At 44.5% G+C, this 18,819-nt stretch overlaps 1 protein-coding gene across 1 annotated transcript in view; it reads left to right on the top strand.

The window, feature by feature from the left end:
* Positions 1–2,550: 2,550 nt before the first annotated feature.
* Positions 2,551–18,819, top strand: part of ARHGAP20 (Rho GTPase activating protein 20) — an 80,326-nt gene continuing 64,057 nt past the window's right edge. Inside the window, exon 1 of the mRNA XM_035116227.3 lies at positions 2,551–2,887. Coding sequence (XP_034972118.3) covers positions 2,789–2,887 — 99 coding nt within the window. The 5' untranslated portion in view covers positions 2,551–2,788. The remainder of the gene's footprint in view (positions 2,888–18,819) is intronic.

Genomic DNA, 18,819 nt, shown 5'->3' on the forward strand with positions numbered 1-18,819 from the left:
AGGGGAGGGGCCACAAAGTGGGCGGGGCTAAAAGGGCCAACGGGCCTGATGACATCGTGGCGGTGGCAGCAGCGGCCACCTTGTGCTTCTGGGGCTGGTAGCGTTGGCGGCTACCCTGCTTGGCTGGAGAGGACGGGAGGGTCGGGCAGGCGAGAGGGGGTGGCAGGGCGGGCGAGGGCGAGGCAAGACACGGCCGCAGCCACGACGGCTCCGAGGCGTTGCTGCATATCAGCATAATATTTCAACCATGGTTCAAGCCCCACCTTAGGAAAAAAATCCTGCATTGCAGGGGGTTGGACTAGATGACCCTTGTGGTCCCTTCCGACTACAATTCTATGATTCTATTGATATATTACCATAGCATATGCATCATTCTGCTTTCTTGAATTGTCCTACTCCTAGGCATAGCATCCAACTCCTAGAGGCCTAGGTGCCCCCCCCAATTACTGGTAAATACCGTATTTGAAAGAGTCATCCCCCCATGTTGATGGGCCTTCTATGTGGGGCTTATCTGCCCCCCCCGTATTTTATTAAGGATGGAAGAGGGAGGGAAGGAAGGAAGAAATAGAGAGATAACTCATATTTGTGGGTGTCTCTGGATGACGCTGTGATGCTGGAACTCTGCAGCAAGAGGACAGGAGGGTCGGGCAGGCGAGAGGGGGTGGAAGGGCGGGCGAGGGCGGGGCAAGGCATGGCCGCAGCTCCGACAGCTCCGAGGCGTTGCTGCATATCAGCATATTTCAACCATGGTTCAAGCCCCACCTTAGGAAAAAAATCCTGCATTGCAGCGGGTTGGACTAGATGACCCTTGTGGTCCCTTCCGACTACAATTCTACGATTCTATTGATATATTACCATACCATATGCATTGTTCTGCTTTCTTGAATTGTCCTACTCCTAGGCATAGCAGCCAACTCCTAGAGGCCTAGGTGCCTCTCCCCCCCCCCAATTACTGGTAAATACCGTATTTGAAAGAGTCATCCCCCCATGTTGATGGGCTTTCTATGTGGGGCTTATCTGCCCCCCCCCCGTATTTTATTAAGGATGGAAGAGGGAGGGAAGGAAGGAAGGAAGAGAGAGAGGGATAACTCATATTTGTGGGTGCCTCTGGGTGACGCTGTGATGCTGGAACTCTGCATGTACAGAAGCCTTGTAAGCAGCTTTCTCTCTGCTTGATTTACAGCAGGCACGTCCAACAGGTAGATTGTGATCTACCAGTAGATCACTGGATGTCTGTGGTAGATCACTGGTAGGTCACTGGCACCCCTAAAAAAAGCTCACCCAAAATTTTCCTCCTCCCTCAAAAAAATTGAACTATGACCTGAAGCCCTAAACAAAAATGGGCCTCCCTCCCTCCTAAAAGAAGCTCAACAAGTTTGACCTAAACCCCCCAAAACAGGGCTTCCCTTCCTTTAAAAAAAAACTCAACAGCTTTGACCTGAACCCCCCAAAAGGGGGTAGATCACCCCCAGTTTTAAACTCTGAGTAGATCAGAGTCTCTTGGGAGGTGGCCACCCCTGATTTACAGTATACAGATGCAGGAGGAGGGGCAGACTGGAACACCAATGCTTTTTATAAACATCACTGTGTCTGTCAAAGTTACAGCCCCCCCCTTTCTTATTCACTTCCTTTTAGCCTTGCAGAGCCACCTTAGTCAAATTGAATCCTCTGAGTCTGCACCCTCATTAAATCGCCAATAGAACTCTTAATGCTCCTGAATGCTCATTAACAAGTCCCACTTAAGAACAATAGGGTGAAATGGTCAGCTATCAAATCTTGCCTGGGGATATATGCTCCATTGTCTTAACTGCTTAACTACTGGTAGCCACTTTGCTTTATTTATTTGATGTGTTTTTTGTTACTGCTGTGCCCCCCCCCCCCAGCAAGCGGAGACTTAGCTGCTCTTGCTAAAGCAAAGCCTTTTCCACTTCAGTTTTTGGAGGGGAAAAGTGCTGGTTATGGTCTATAAAATACATTAATTTTTTTGCTTCTAGGGGGGGCAGCTGCCCCCTCCTGCCCCCCCTGCCTATGCCCATGCACCCCCTTACCGACACGATTGTTTTCCTTATACAGCTCCCTCGGCAAGACGTTTCTCCAATAATTACAACCCATAATAATAAAAATGACAAAAGAAATAAAATAACCACCAGCGTTGCAGCGAGCCTCTTAATGAAGAAATTGGAAGAGGGTAAAACGCGGATCTACACGGATCCTCATGGATCCCCCACTTTTTTATAAACAACTCCAATAAATTCACTGTCCCAAGAAATTCAACAAGCAAAAATTAGCAACAATAATGGAAGACTAACAAACGAGCAAACTTAATCAAGCCGCTTTACTTCCACCGCAGACCCAACCACGCGGTGTGTGGGTGGGCGTGCATGCCATGGGGCGGGGCTTGTAATTGCAGGCGGCGTTCGAAAGGCTACCTCGAGGGCGTGGCTAACGTTGCTGCGGGGCGGAGCCTCGCGACGGAGCTTCCCTGCGCTTCGCCCTGGGGGGGCGTGGCCAGCTGCGCCGTTGCCTGGCGCACTCGGGTTGCCTCTATGCATTGGCGCGCGAGCTGTTCGTCCCTGCGAAGCTGCTGCTGTTGCTGGGCTCGTGGAGATGCTGCAGTAGCGGCGGCGTTAGCGTTGGCTGGGAAGCTCTTTGCTGCTGCTTCATTCATGGTCGCAGGAGGGGTTGCCGTGGCTGCCGCAGCCGCCTTCTCTTGCCCACGACCAGCCTGTGATGACTCCGGGCGTATTTCGGGCTGTTTGAACGGCGGCGGCGGGGAAAGGGGAGCTTGATGAAAGCGATGTCTCCCCAACAGGATCACATCGGGCAGGGGCGCTCTTCCTCCCTGACCGGAGGGTCCCGGCTCTCCGCAGCCTCCGACGCCACCAAGGTGAGTGAACCCGCCGCCGCCTCTTTGCAACCCTGCCTGGATCGGGGGGGACGGGGACGGGACGGGACCGAAAACCACTTCCTCCTGTGCAGACAAGAAGACGGACCGGTCGCCTTCTTCGTCCTTGGGTTTTGCAACGAAGGCTCCCGTTGCTTATAATAATAGCTTAACCTGCCCCTTCCTGAAACTTGCAGGGTGGTCATTTTACGCGCAACTCGGGGAGCAAGCCCTATCGGTTTCCAATGGAGCTTTGCTCCCCGAGGAAGCCGAGCTAGCGCTGCAGCCTCTCCGCGTGCCCAACTTAAAGCACGCTCGTGGGGAAGCAGGTCCTGCAGAGCTCAAGTAGAAAAGATAAAAAGACCTCAGTGGCAACTGCAGCCTCTTAACTGGTAGGGAGGGCTCGAGTCTGTGCAAGCCCCTCGTTCACTTTTTTATTGCATGAACCCCCCCGCCGCCTCTTTGCCCATGTCATTTTCTCTCCCTGTCCATCAATTTCGGGAAATAATGGGGGGCGGTGTACACCCACCTTCGATGACCCCTCTCCACCATTTCCAGTGGGTTATCCTTGCGGGTGCATTTGTCCTGAAGCGTGCTGGTGGGCGGGGAAGGTCAGGGTGGCGGCGGTGCAAAAAGAATCGCTGCAACCTGCGAAGGTTCCGGGTCCTTAAATGCTGCAGAGAGACGGTCCTGCGCTCGCAAAGCCACGTTTTGGGAGAGCGCAGTGGATGGAGGTCGCTTGCGCTCGGGGGGTGGGAGAACGGGGCTGCACGCCTCGCGGGAAATGTGCCGCATAGCTGGCGCGGGGGATCGATCGATCTTTCCCTCCCTCGCCCTTGGTAAGATCTCCAACGGAGCGCACCACCACGCAGTTCGTCGTGATCGAGAGAAACCACCGAGCTGCTGTTCTTGGCACATCGCGTTCCTTAAAAGCGCCACCAGGAATCCCTCGGGAGGCGGGCGACCGCCTCGGTCCTTTCCCCCTCCCTCCCTCCCTCCGCGCCGCATGCGTGCTTCACCTTCCCTGCCCCAGGTGTTTTGCACTTGATGGATGGACGGACGCGGTTCTGTTTTTGAGTAGCCGCTGCTGCAAGGCGCTCTCGGAGCCCCGCAGGAGCAGCGGCGAAGGGGCTTCTCTTTCTTTCTGCGCCGGCTGCTCATGACGTGAGGCTCGGCGACCGGGGGACTTCGTGATCGGTCTGCTTTGAAGGTGGCATCGTCGCGACAGGCGAGCCGGGCGATCTCGTCGGGGTGGCATTTTCTACATAGATGCTGGCTAGATCTGTGGTGGCTCCCTTGGCATGTATTGTTCCAGGTAGTCTTGGATCCTGGACCTAATGTGGTCTTAGTCGTCTACCTTCTCTCCCACCAGTAATGTGTATTAATTCACCTGCTTCAAATTGTGGGGTGATTGAGGGCCCACCTACTCATTTTGCTGAATGGGCACCTGGATTGTGGCCTAAAGTCCTGTCCTTGTGGTGCCGACTACCTCTGTTGCCTCTAAATGAGAATGGGACAAAAGTGGAGGAGGGTTGGCATTCCTGGTTTTGCTTGCGCCTGCAGCTGTATTTCTATCTAAAATTACATATTTTAAATAGAGTGGTGCTCTTGCCCAGTGCAAGCTTATCTGAGATGTATGGGGAAATAAACCCCATTGAAAAAATAAGCATAGAATATTATGCATTCTCATAATTTGTGCAACAAGGTATGAGCGTGGAACTCAGGCTGAGAGATTGTGTCTGGCCTAATGTCATTTTGTGGTTGGTGAGATTTTTGAACTTTTTGGAGAAGTGAACGGGAGGTGCACTTGTTCTTGCTTTTTGCTTGATGTTGTGGTTAATGTGTTTTGTTTGAATCAAGACCTGGAGACCAGTGTTCGAATCTCCATGGGGCTATGAAGCTCATTGAGTGACTTTGGGCCACCCACTGTTTCTTCTCAGCTTAGACAACCTCACAGGGTTGTTGTGAGGGTAATAGGGAACCGTGAATGTCACCTGGAACTCATTGGAGGAAAGATGGGATTTATATGGAATATCTATAATATATGCTGCAGCAAGTCTGCCGATAGATGGCTGCATCTTTTTAACATGTGTGTTCTGTGTACCTGCAGCCACTTCCAGCTTCTCAGCATGTCTGTGAGACCGAAGCATGCAAGTATAACTGTACATGCAGCTGTCATGCAGTTTCCTCTGCAGAAATGGCAGTAGAACAGGAAATATTGGCTTTCAAATAATGGCCCCTTTTTCTGCATGAAATCTTAGGGTATTTCCTGGAGAAGGCCAGCAGATGATGGAGAGGAGAAAAGTTGGGTAGTTCCTCTTCCCATCACCAAAAAAGGGGAGTTTTAGACATTCCCTGCTGTTTCTGAATTGACTTTGGATAGTACAGCGTTTTACATTGGCGTATGACTTGATTTTTATACCTGGCTTTTGTTATACTGCATAAGATTCCATATCTGCTTGTTTTTCCTTAAACAAACTCTTAAAAACTGCCCTAGGGTAGTAATAAAGGACATGAACTTCTGCTAACCTAAGAACTTAAGAAGAATCGCACCAAGGGTGCATCTTGTTCAGTATCCTGTTCTGGGAAGTCTGCAAGCAGGCATGAAAGCAGCAACCCTCTCCAATATATGTCCTGCCCACCCCAGCAGCAGCTGGTATTCTGAGGCATCCTGAATTTAGAGGCTCCATTTAGCTTTTGCAAACTGGACCTGCTGCAACAAAATTTTGCAGCGTGAAGTGCTGCTTTTCAGGGTGCTGGCCAGCCCGCCCCGTCACCTTCAAGGATATTCTTTTCTATTACCCCTCCTGCTTGGTTTTCTGTGCACTGCCCCTCCTCCACGGCAGCTTGACCACTGAGCATGCTCAGTCCTCATTGGGCTTTTTTGGATTCTTCTCCCTCCCCAAATATTTTTGTTCTTCTGCAGATCTTGGGTTTCCTCCAAAGCCTGCTGCTACCTCGCTTTTGTGCATAGGTGGCACTGTTTTTGCAGTGCCAGAATCCACATGCAGCAAACGAATGTACTGTTAGAGTATAAATAGTGCAATGTGGTACCCTGAGGCTGACGGGATCTGTGGCAGGGGAGCATGTGGGTGAAGTCTGGTATGTAGGTTGACTAGTAATATGTTTTATTTTTTAAAAAAGGCTGAAATCTTCTTAGAAATCACACCTCCTGACCAAATAGAGACACCTGTGTTGGGAGCTGGTTGTGTTGGAGTATTGCTTTTTCATATTCTTCCACCTGTTCTAACTCTAACATTCAAAACATGTTTTGGGATGAGCCCTGGTTGAAAGTAAATGCTACTCTTGCTGTGTTGACTCCGCTCAATACTACAGCTAGTTACAGTATTTCTAGAGAACTCGTACATAAATTGAATTGATGGCTTTAAAAGACCATTTGTAAAATCTGTATTGTGTCCTGAAATACTTTTGGATATATGTTTATGGCAGATGGTGGTAAGCATTTCCTTTATTGCATAGCCTACTGGTCTTTCAGTGGAATCCTGATCATGATTCAGGTAACTTTTAACAACGTTTAGGAATTCGCTCCCTTTTTATTGTTTCGGATCACAGGATCTGTGATCTTCAACTGCTCATCCTCCAGAATTTAAGCTGAGCTCCTGTAGGTTAGCATTGGGTTATCAGTGTGGTGTAGCAGATAGCATTTCAGGACTGGGCGTGAGAGACCCAGGTTCAATTATGTGTTCCACCATAAGGACCAGCAAGTTTCACCTTTTTGGAGGGATCACTTAGCTCTGGCCCAGCCATACAGTAAGGTGAAGTGACCAGGTTTGGGCAGCAGCATGAAATAAACAGAATACAGTAGATGAAGACAGGAATCGGTGCCATAGCATCAGCTTTGCCAGCAGAGTATCTTAGCTTCAATCCCTAGTATCTCCAGGTATGGCTGGGGGAAGGTGCATGTCTGATACCCTGGGAAGCTGCTGCCAATCACTGTGAGTGAGATCGACCAATGGTTTCATAGAATCATAGAATCATAGAGTTGGAAGAGACCACAAGGGCCATCCAGTCCAACCCCCTGCCAAGCAGGAAACACAATCAAAGCATTCTTGACATATGCCTGTCAAGCCTCTGCTTAAAGACCTCCAAAGAAGGAGACTCCACCACACTTCTTGGCAGCAAATTCCACTGTCAAACTGCTCTTACTGTCAGGAAGTTCTTCCTAATGTTTAGGTGGAATATTCTTTCTTGTAGTTTGAATCCATTGCTCCGTGTCCGCTTCTCTGGAGCAGCAGAAAACAACCTTTCACCCTCTTCTATATGGCATCCTTTTATATATCTGAACATGGCTATCATATCACCCCTTAACCTTCTCTTCTCTAAGCTAAACATACCCAGCTCCCTAAGCCGTTCCTCATAAGGCATTGTTTCCAGGCCTTTGACCATTTTGGTTGCCCTCCTCTGGACACGTTCCAGCTTGTCAGTATCCTTCTTGAACTGTGGTGCCCAGAACTGGACACAGTACTCCAGGTGAGGTCTGACCAGAGCAGAATACAGTGGTACTATTACTTCCCTTAATATAGACCAGGCATCCCCAAACTTCGGCCCTCCAGATGTTTTGGACTACAATTCCCATCTTCCCCAACCACTGGTCCTGTTAGCTAGGGATCATGGGAGTTGTAGACCAAAACATCTGGAGGGCCGCAGTTTGGGGATGTCTGATCTAGACGCTATACTCCTATTGATGCAGCCCAGAATTGCATTGGCTTTTTTAGCTGCTGCATCACACAGTTGCCTCATGTCAAGTTTGTGGTCTACCAGGACTCCTAGATCCTTTTCACATGTACTGCTCTCAAGCCAGGTGTCTCCCATCCTGTATTTGTGCCTTTCAATTTTTTTGCCCAAGTGTAGTACTTTACATTTCTCCTTGTTAAAATTCATCTTGTTTGCTTTGGCCCAGTTGTCTAATCTGTTAAGGTCATTTTGAAGTGTGATCCTGTCCTCTGGGGTATTAGCCACCCCTCCCAATTTGGTGTCATCTGCAAACTTGCTCAGGATGCCCTCAAGCCCATCATCCAAGTCATTGATAAAGATGTTGAGTAAGACTGGGCCCAAGACAGAACCCTGTGGCACCCCACTAGTCACTACTCTCCAGGATGAAGAGGAGCCATTGATGAGCACCCTTTGGGTTCGGTCAGTCAGCTGAATGGTAGCATTGTCTAGCCCGCATTTTACCAGCTTCTTTACAAGAATATCATGGGGCACCTTGTCAAAGGCCTTGCTGAAATCAAGATAGGCTATATCCACAGCATTCCCTTCATCTACCAGGCTTGTAATTCTGTCAAAAAATGAGATCAGATTAGTCTGACATGACTTATTTTTCAGAAACCCATGCTGACTTTTAGTGATCACAGCGTTCCTTTCTAGGTGCTCACAGACCGTTTGAGTGTAAGGCAGCATCCTATTTTGTTAATGGAGTAGCAATGTTTTTAAGAGGTTAGGTATATTGTTTGGGTATGTTCAATGAAATACAGGTAAATTAGAATAAGCAGAGTGTTATCAACCAAATGCACCACTCTTAATTCATTTGGATCATCTGTTGTGCTTGTAAACACCTAGGAGAATTCCAGTGTAGAAACTGCCACCATGCTACAAAATTTTCCTGCACTTCAGAACATGCTTTGGTGTGTGGGCTTGCCTTTGTGTGTGAAACTTGGCAGAAGAAAGAGTGTGATTTATGAGTCAGATACTGTATGTTGGGGGCTCAGAATATGTTTCAGCATACATTCTCTCTCTCCCTACCCCCATTTTTGTTTCTTAAAAAACTGGCCCTGCCAGATACTATTCCAGAATAAATAGTGCGAAGACTAAAAGGAACCAAGCTGGGAAGGAAATCTCCTATTTGCAGGGTTTGCATTAAAATGTCATTAAATCCCCGCAAGCGCATTCTCCTTGGAAAATTGCGGCAGCAGGCTGCCAGATTGCTTATTGGGATTTTAATGCCTGCCTGGGTTATTACAGTACACTTCATAAATATTTCCCGTCCTGATCATGTTGGGCAGAGAGGGAGAGAGATGGGGACTCCGTATATGTAGTTTTCTCTTGGACCGCAGCCCTCAAGCACAATGCGAGATTCCTGTCCTGGTAAACATTTCGCTTTTGCCAGTGCATTGGCCCTTCAAAGTCAAGGGCCTTTGAGCATCTGAAATCCTGTTCGACCGTAGTTCTGGTGGCAATAAGAAATCATGCCTTGGCTTAAGATCACAGGGGTAACTGTGTTAGTCCTTTCTTAGAAAAGCAACACAGAAATTCCAATGAAAACCCTCATCTTTTTATATTTTACATGGCTGTTTATTTGCATATATTTTAAATTTTTATATATGGATGTTTTATTATGTTTTATGATGGCCTGTACTTATAATGCCTAATAAAGTTTTGGCAAAGTAAAAGCAACACACATTCTTGAGGCACCTTAGTGACTATTGAATTTATTCTGGCATACGTTTTTGTAGACTGGAGTCCAGTTAATCCAGTGCATTTGATAAAGTGAACTGTAAGCCACAAAAGCTCATACAGTAATATATTTACTAGTTTTAAGGTGCCACAATATTATTTGTTAACATCAGTCGATACTGTATGGAGAATAGCTGAAAATGTTTTATTGTAGTACTGCCAATGCCTCCTATATAGATGTTTATTTCTGTGTGGGGCCAGGCTAGATTCCAGTGAGTATTTGAATTATCCTCTTCAGACTATTAGTGAGAGCATAAGTATATGAATACAAGTAACTATAAAATGAGACCGCACTATTTTGCAGTATCAAAATACTGCAGCAAGGAAATATTTGCTCAGGTATGTATTCTCACTATACGCATGGTTGCCTGTAGACATCCAGTTGGGAAGCTCTTTATACAGGGAAGGAGTGGGTTCTTATTTTCATGCGTCTGATGTGCCACAAACATTTAAGTTTCCTTCTTTGATCTCATCCTCCTGTAAAAAGTTTCAGTTCAACATTGGCATGCATGCTTCTTGCCACATCTTTGAGACAAATGGGATACTTGTGGGAATGAAATCTTCCGACCTTGGGGTTGTATCCAATGTTCGCCCTTCTCAGGGCAGACCCAATGAAAAGGACTGACTTAATTTTAGCAGGTCTGCTCCTGAGTAGAACGTATTTAGATCCAACCCACGATTAACAAATGTGTAAGTGGGAAGCCTCAACCCTGTATGAACAGGATTGAGCACACTGTCATGTTTTGTAATGACTCTAAGGAGTTGCTGGTTTTTAGAAAATGGTGGCAGGTGAATCAGTGTAAATATCAGCTTGCAAACATTATATTGCGTAATTTCATGTAACGTAGAGCTGAATTTTGATAGCTACTTACAAACGCACCACACAGATAATGTGAAGTGATTGTCCACACAATGAACTCATTTCCCTCTGTGGGTAGTAAGTATAACCAATTTTGGACTCACAGCTGTCCATGGAGGCGCAGGTCAATTCTGTGTCCAGGGCAGCTGTCTATCAGCTCCATCTGGTACGCAGGCTGAGACCCTACCTGCCTGCAGACTGTCTCACCAGAGTGGTGCATGCTCTAGTTATCTCCCGCTTGGACTACTGCAATGCGCTCTACGTGGGGCTACCTTTGAAGGTGACTCGGAAACTACAACTAATCCAGAATGCCGCAGCTAGACTGGTGACTGGGAGCAGCCGCCGAGACCACATAACACCGGTCTTGAAAGATCTACATTGGCTCCCAGAACGTTTCCGAGCACAATTCAAAGTGTTGGTGCTGACCTTTAAAGCCCTAAATGGCCTCGGTCCAGTATACCTGAAGGAGCGTCTCCACCTCCATCATTCTGCCCGGACACTGAGGTCCAGCACCGAGGGCCTTCTGGCGGTTCCCATGTTGCAAGAAGCCAAGTTGCAGGGAACTAGGCAGAGGGCCTTCTCGGTGGTGGCGCCTGCCCTGTGGAACGCCTTCCCAACAGATGTCAAAGAGGAAAACAGCTACCAGACTTTTAGAAGACATCTGAAGGCAGCCCTGTTCAGGGAGGCTTTTAATGTTGAATAGATTACTGTGTTTTATTTTTCTGTTGGAAGCCGCCCAGAGTAGCTGGGGAAACCCAGCCAGATGGGCGGGGTATAAATAATAAATTATTATTATTATTATTATTATTATTATTATTATTATTATTATTATTTTGCCTAGCGCCTAAAGATATGTAACAAAAATATGTAACAAAGCGTACTTAACCTGAAGCGAGCTTTCCCATTGAAAGTAATGGAAAGTGGATTAATCCATTTCAGACGGGTCCGCGAAGTACTCAACCTGAAGCGTATTTAACCCAAAGTATGAGTGTAATTGGTTCTGGAAGACTGTACTGTACTTAACCTGAAGCGTACTTAACCTGAAGCGAACTTTCCCATTGAAAGTAATGGGAAGTGGATTAATCCGTTCCAGACGGGTCCGCGGAGTATTTAAACTGAAAGTACTCAAACCAAGGCGAACTTAAACCGAGGTATGACTGTATCTAACTAGCCAACCTCCTGGGTGTATTCTGTCTCTCGCAAAATAAATGCAGAATGCATACAGATCTTGGGTAGAAATATGCAGTGAAATGCATCAATGTTTAATAGGTTATCCCTTAATTGGAATAGACAAAGATAAAGTGGGTGGGGTAGATTTTGCAGGAATGGGCTGAGAAACTATGGTTTGTGTCAAGCTTCTATCAAAATTTGGCCTATTAAGAATTATCATTGTGACGTCTGCTACAGGTCTTCTCTAATCACATCTTCTGAAACCAAGAGACAAATGACATTGTATGCTGGAAGATCTGTGTCTTCCCCCAAGTGGGCTAGCTTCCATTGGTATAAACAGTGCTGAAAAAATACAGGTACTTCACAGGTATTTGATGCCAATGGTAGAAATGTGAACTTTTAAGGCAGCCAACATTTTCCCTCAGCGCTGGGACTTGGGTAGTTGAGGCTTGCCTCAGAGAATTTAAAAGAGAAATTCTATGATCTGGAAAGGAACTTGTGAGCCATCAAGCTGAATAGAGAGGAAGATATTTATATTAATTATCACATGTCTCGTGCATCAGAGAGAAGGTTTAAGGTTGGTTATTTAATACAAATAATTTAAATTGGTTTAGGGAAGCAAATGCTTTGAGAGTAAGACTCGAGTACTTCAGACAGATGCACAACATATTGACTAGCAGGAGTTAAAAATTTGCAGTGACTTAAGGCCTCTAGTATATAATAGGCACATTTTTGAGAACTATTATACACATTTCATTTTAGGATAACAACTTTCCTAAAAGGTAACTTGTATAACAGTAATGCAAGTCAGAATTATCACAAGTGTAGGCTTTTCAGCATTCTAAAAGTGTTTATACATATTTAGTAGCAGCATGGCAGGCAGAAATTCAACAGAGGAAGCTTTCTAAAGCGAAATCTCAAGAAAAGTCGCATATTTCAAAATCCTTCCTTGTATCTGTTAATGACGCAGGAACCTGTTGGTGACTGCTGCTCCCCATGTGACAAGCTGTTCTTGTTCATAGATCATTTTTCTATGTGAATTCATTCAAGAACCTAAGGACAGTTTGTTATAAAAGCCGGTTGCTGCCAGGACAGCTCAGGCATTGTAATCAAGTGAGTACATTACATGCTGTGACAGCCATGTGTCGGTCCTTTGTATTCTCCATTGTTTGTTATCAGAGGTGTTCATAATACTGTACTGTAGTTGTGTTTCTCCGTATCTCACATTTGCTTTCTGCTGGAGCTTAGCTCAGGGTGACGTGTGGCTGGCTGGCTGGGACTGATGGGAATTGTAGTTCAAAATAGTTGGAGGGCACCAGGTTGGCAAAGGCCAGGGGATTCCGCCCTGCTTCCTCTGTAACCGTGTGTATGTGAGTCGGGGGGAGGTTAGGATGCTTTTTGAAATAGTATTGCTTCAGATGGCTTATCTCTTTCTGCCCTGACTTCTTCTGGAAAATAAGATTGGATCCTGTTTTGTGTGTTTGAGTCCTCTGCATTTCTGTTTTATTTGCTTTCCTATGCTTTTTATAGAATCATAGAATTGGAAGGGACCACAAGGGTCATCTAGTCCAACCCTGTGCGATGCAGGAATCTTTTGCCCAGCTTGGGTCTTGAATCCACAACCCTGAGGTTAAGATTAAGAGCTTCATGCTCCGTTGACAGAACTATGTTTTTATTCTTATTCTTTTATTCTTACTGGTTTTTAGCTGTGTTTTTGTGTTATATATGACTGTACCATTTTTTGAAACTTTAAGCTATTCATAGGTGCTTTTAAATAAATAAAAATACAGGATTTCTTTAAGGCTGCACATTTTGGAGCTCATCACATTGAACACTGAAACATTGAACGTCCATGTACACATAGAATCATAGAATCATAGAGTTGGAAGAGACCACAAGGGCCATCCAGTCCAACCCCCTGCCACACAGGAAACACCATCAAAGCATTCTTGACATATGGCTGTCAAGCCTCTGCTTAAAGACCTCCAAAGAAGGAGACTCCACCACACTCCTTGGCAGCAAATTCCACTGTCGAACAGCTCTTACTGTCAGGAAGTTCTTCCTAATGTTTAGGTGGAATATTCTTTCTTGTAGTTTGAATCCATTGCTTCAAACATGCTTCAAACAGAGTTGCAGGGATCTGGAAATGCTTCCCGAAACTAAAAAAAAAGTTTGTAAGGGTCAGCAGGGTATGATTTGCTTCACTTCAGATACTGGGTTAGCTTGTCTCATTCTGCATGATTTTATATCGACACCCTTGTCACCCTTCCCTTACGCTTTCAGACTGCGTCTATCAAAAAGTGTTCATGTGGTAATTATTGCTGAGATGACAATGGAATTCCGGCACACAGTTAAAATGGGAAAGTTGAGAGCGGCCAGGGTTCACTTTTTGGCCTTGGAGGAGGGTTGCTCTAGCCTTTGACATCTCTGTGATGGAAACTGGAGTAGAAAACCAGTTCAGTTTTTAGACCGAAGTGCCGAAGTCACAGGGATGTTGGACTGTATCTGTTTCTGTGGTCCTTCCTTTGTTTTGGGCCTCCCCATTTGGGGGCCTGTTCTCTTCCTGGGGGCCATTTTGAAGAAGGAAATGGCAGCCAAACAAAGTCACTCGCTGTGGGAACCCGGTTCAGTGGAACTGACGCTTTCTTGACAAAATGTCAAGACAGGAACAACATATATTGAAACCCTGTTTAAATATGGTCATATTCAAACGAAATTAGCATTTCGCGACAGGAACCATGTAAAGTGAGCTAAGTTCATAATTTAGGGAATGTGCTTTGTTATATCTCATAAACGCACGGGCAAAGGCTGCATGTACAAATTTAACATTGGTTGTACATCAGTGCCAAAGTTTCCACACAGAACCCTGGAAAATTAAAAGGCCGGTTCTGCCTTTGCAGAATTAACCACAAGACCTGAGTCCCTTCGAACGGGACAGTCGGTGTTAATTTGTCTTTTGGTTTGCAGCTCAGGAATTTCTCGAGACAGCAAGGCCAAAATATTAAGAATTGGAGCTAGTGCAAGAGGTATTGATGTTTGTTTTCTGGAATTGTGTACGTATTGTGGCAGATTTATTTGTCTCCTATCTCGCATAAGACGTGTATCAGTGTGACTGGCTTTACATTTGCCTGAACTGAGATGTCCAAATTTGATTTTTGGTGTTCCAATTTCGTTGTTTCCCAAATATGGAAAGATAAGAACGAAATGAAAAGAATGTTGACAAATGAACAGGAGAAAAAGTGAATTTTATTTAAAACAGTGTTGACTGTGTCTGAGAACTTTTTTCACATCCACATTTCCCCCAATGAGCACCTTCGTGTGGTATTTCTAAATAGAGCTAGAAAAAAAAATCTAAATTTTGCTTATGGCAATGAATTCTTACATAAACTCTATACAGGACTCTTAAAAATTGAAAACATTTCCCCTGCTTTGTTTTGAAGCACACTTAGTGAAGATTTTTATTATTATACTGATTACTAGGGTGGGCTATACTTGGGTGATAACTTAATTTATTCTGTTTTAGGCGTGGTCCTGCACTTCAGTGTAGCTATGTGTAGGATTGTACATGTAATTATAGGATACTTATCTAAAAATTAAAAGTGTGCCATTGTACTTCCATACTACAAACAAAACTTTCATGATTACCTACCGTAGGTGAAAATTTGAGTAGTCTTAGGCTGCAACACTAAACACAAATTATTTGGAAGCTGCATTGATATCTTGGGCAATTTTATTATCCCAGCCATAGGCCAATGTAAGTTCATCCAACAGCAGCTATGTGCCGGGTAGCACAACATATCATGTTTAAATCAACACTAATCTGCCAATAAAAACTGCAGTATCAAAAGCAGAGAATACATTCTCAAATTGCCCAGGATAGCTGATTACATTAGAAACAACCCAATTGGACCTTAACCTCTGTTTAGCTATTGCAAAAGATGCTTCTCCCCTGGTCACAAACCCATTTCTGTGTGCATATTTTATTCTCTGTGTCCAGCAATGATATTTTTTTTTAGGAGTGGCCTGAATAAGGAACATTCTAGTAAAGACCAAAGTTTGTTTTTCCTCTTTCTTTAAAATATTTATATACCATTTTTCTATTAAGATACAACTTCAGCATAGAAGAGTAATAAAACACATAGAAATATCAGACATGGAGAACAATCACTGCAGAGTGGGAAATGGCTTAGGACCACCCCTCTCCGTATGCAGCTACCTAGACTTTGAGGTCATCTGCCAAGACCCTCCTTTGTGTGCCTCCTCCACGAGATGACCTGAGGGTGGCAACACAAGAACATTCCTTTTCTTCATTGGCTCCCCATTTCTGAAATGCTCTCCCCAGGGAAATTTGGCTGGCGCCTTCATTATACACCTTTAGGTGCTAGACAAAAACTTTCCTCTTCTTCCAAGCATTTGGCTGATTGACATCCTTTTAAATATTTTGCAGGAGAGGGGATTTGCTTTTGTTCTTGGTTTGCTTTTGTTCTTATTTTTGTTTTGTTTTTTATATATTATAATTTAATATTGTTAACCGCCCTGAGATCAACAGGTCTAATAGGACTGTATGTAATTTTAATAAATAATAAAATAAAATAAGTAAAAGTGCAGGCAACCAGCAGGTAAAAGAATGAACAGGCCCAGCAGCTTCAGTCACAAATTTATCAAGGAAGAATCAAAATAGGGGATGGGGAAGCTGTGGCTCTTCAGATGTTGCTTGGTTACAACTCATGTAGGTCCTGCTGGTTGGGGTTTATGGGAGTTGGGCTCTCAACAACATCACAAGAGCATCACTTTTGCTACCCTTTCTATGTGAATTGCTTTAAAACAAGCAAACAGATGGTCTTTACACTGCTCAAAAGACCACTGAGACAGGTTTCCCTGGGATTTCCAAAGTTCAGCCACATAGAGGTCTCTGCCTAGTCCATGCCAAACATCCTCATATGTTAGTGGAACATGTGGAACCTGACAGGCTCTTTCAGGAGGAAGAGTGGGATATAAATAGAACAAATAATAACCTCTGAAAGTCATGATGAATGGGCAGGCTCATATTGAGAAGACCATTCTTCAGGTATTCTGGTTTCTATTATTATTATTATTGTTGTTGTTGTTAAAATCTGTATACCGCCCTATACCTGCAGGTCTCATATTGGACAGGAATGGTATGGGCTACATTCAGCCAGTAAAGTTGTCTTTGGGGGGCCTGCCAGTGATCTGTCAAACTTGGATGTCTCTTCTATTCCTGTTTCCTTAGCACTAAGTCATATTAGCAGTGGTGCCATGCCAGAGAGGGAACATGTTCTTTTGCAAGCTAAGTGGAGGGCTTTCCTACTTGTTGCAGTGCTGGGCTGGGAGAAGCCCAGCTGCAATCGTGAGGGGAAATAATTGGTTCTGCTCTTCAGAAACCAGTCTCTGAAGAGTGATCTTTTCTTACTCAATGATTCCCCTTCCACTGCTGCTTCTGATTGATTGGCAAGCATCAATCCTCCTCTCTGTATGTCTGGTATGTATGTGGCTGTGAATCACTGAGAGCCTGCGTTTAATGGTAAAGCTTCCTCTTGGTTTTATTCATAATAAACCCAACTACCAGTGATTGAGTCAAGTTGTGCAGAAAAATAAATTCCTGGTTCCTGGAGAATCCAGCAGCTGGAATAACATCTCTTATCTGGGTCATCTCTTATCTGGGTAATGCAGATTGAACACTGTGGATATGTGATGTGAATAGATACTAGTGTAGCCTGCTGTAGGGTAAAGATTGGCTGTATTTATATGTTTTGGTATTTATTCACACTTTGAATGAGTTTCACTCTGGGTGAACTTTTAAATTCACCTTTGTCGATGCCCTTGAGAGGGAGTTCACGCTGAGAAACAGTATCTGAGAGCCAGTAACTTGCTCCAAACTTTCCTACATGTTTTGAGGTCTCTGAGTGGGGTTTCTTCAGCACTGGAACTTGGCACATTTTGTGCTGGCTCACTTACAAAAAGACGTATCCCTGGTAGCAGTTTGGAACAAGTTTAGGACTGTCTGAGCCATGTCATTTAAAAAAATCCTGCTGGGGAAGCCCTGAAGTCTAGGAGGATGGGCACACTCTGCCAAGTGTTAATGTACTTGCTTTGTTTGTGTGCATTTCTGTCTCTGTGTGTGTGTGTGTGTTTGTGTGTGTGTGTGTGCATGCACACTCTTCTGGTTAAACAGAAGCTGGAATAAAGAAGCATGTCACAGTTGTGCTGCAACACTATAACGTCATAGTCCTGGGCTTGTTTAAAACATCTGAGTTTTTTAAGCAAATGGTTCTTTCCACCCAAGTTTGATTAAATGGCAAGTGATCTGCAGCTGCCAAATGTAAATTATAGTCATAGTCTTGTGTAATCTTTTCACCTTTCCACTATTGATGATATATAGTGTACAGGCTTTTCTTTTCTCAACCTTGCAACAACCCTGGGAGCTGACTTGGGATGTAAGAAGCAGCTCTGTTTTTGTTCCACTGCAGTTCATCTTTCAGTAAAAACGATACTATTCATCTTGCTGTTTGTAGCACTGAAATTACGTAAATGACATTGTCATTATGTTATTCCATCCCATTCATTTTATTGCAAAGGAAACTGCAAATGTGGCGGTGGTGGTGGAGAAGTGATCAATTTCATCCTGTTTGTGGACAGAAGGCAACAGTAACAGTGATTACCAATTGTATTCGCTGGATTGATTTGCACTCCGGGCATGGGAATGAATATGTGAATATTGGCAATTTGTGCTTCAATTTCCTCCAGAATTCTCCAAAACCCCTTTTTGCAGGTTGAATGAGGCTGACAGCTGTTCTTCTGACCAAGGTGCTAGACTTGGGCTTGAACCCTATTTTCTAGGGCCCACACTATGGACTCTGTTTGCTGGGCTGTACTTAGTTTCTTAGGACAGAAGGAGCAGTTTCATACTTTGACTAAAGGACTTCTATCCCAGTACTGTCTCCTCTGATTGGCAATTGTCCTCTAGAGAGATGCCTTCTAATATACAGTACTGTATGCAAAAACATATGTGTGACCACTAACCACCCTCTCTCTTAAATTTTAACTTTTCACCTATTCTTCAGTGGGGGGGAGTTACTGGTTTTGCGTTTGCTTTATTGGTATGTATTTTGCATTTTCATTTTGTCTTTTTATGTTGAGAACCACCCTGTGATCTTTGAATGAAAGGTGGTACACTAATGTAATAAAATAAATGAATAATCTAGCTTTCGGACAAAAGAACAGGATACAACTTTATTCCACAGCTGTTCTTCATTAGATTTCTTTCTTTCAGTTTGCAGTGTTTGACAAGGGAGGAAGCCTTTCCTTTTCATTATTACTGTTTTCTAGAAATTTTTGAGCAAGAAAAGAAAAGAAAAGAAAAGCTTTTTACTCAGGGGAGCTTACAGAATAAAGTTAATTGGGATCCAGCTCA

This window comes from Zootoca vivipara, chromosome 4, assembly GCF_965207765.1.
Source record: "Zootoca vivipara chromosome 4, rZooViv2.hap1.1, whole genome shotgun sequence".
NCBI lineage: Eukaryota > Metazoa > Chordata > Lepidosauria > Squamata > Lacertidae > Zootoca > Zootoca vivipara.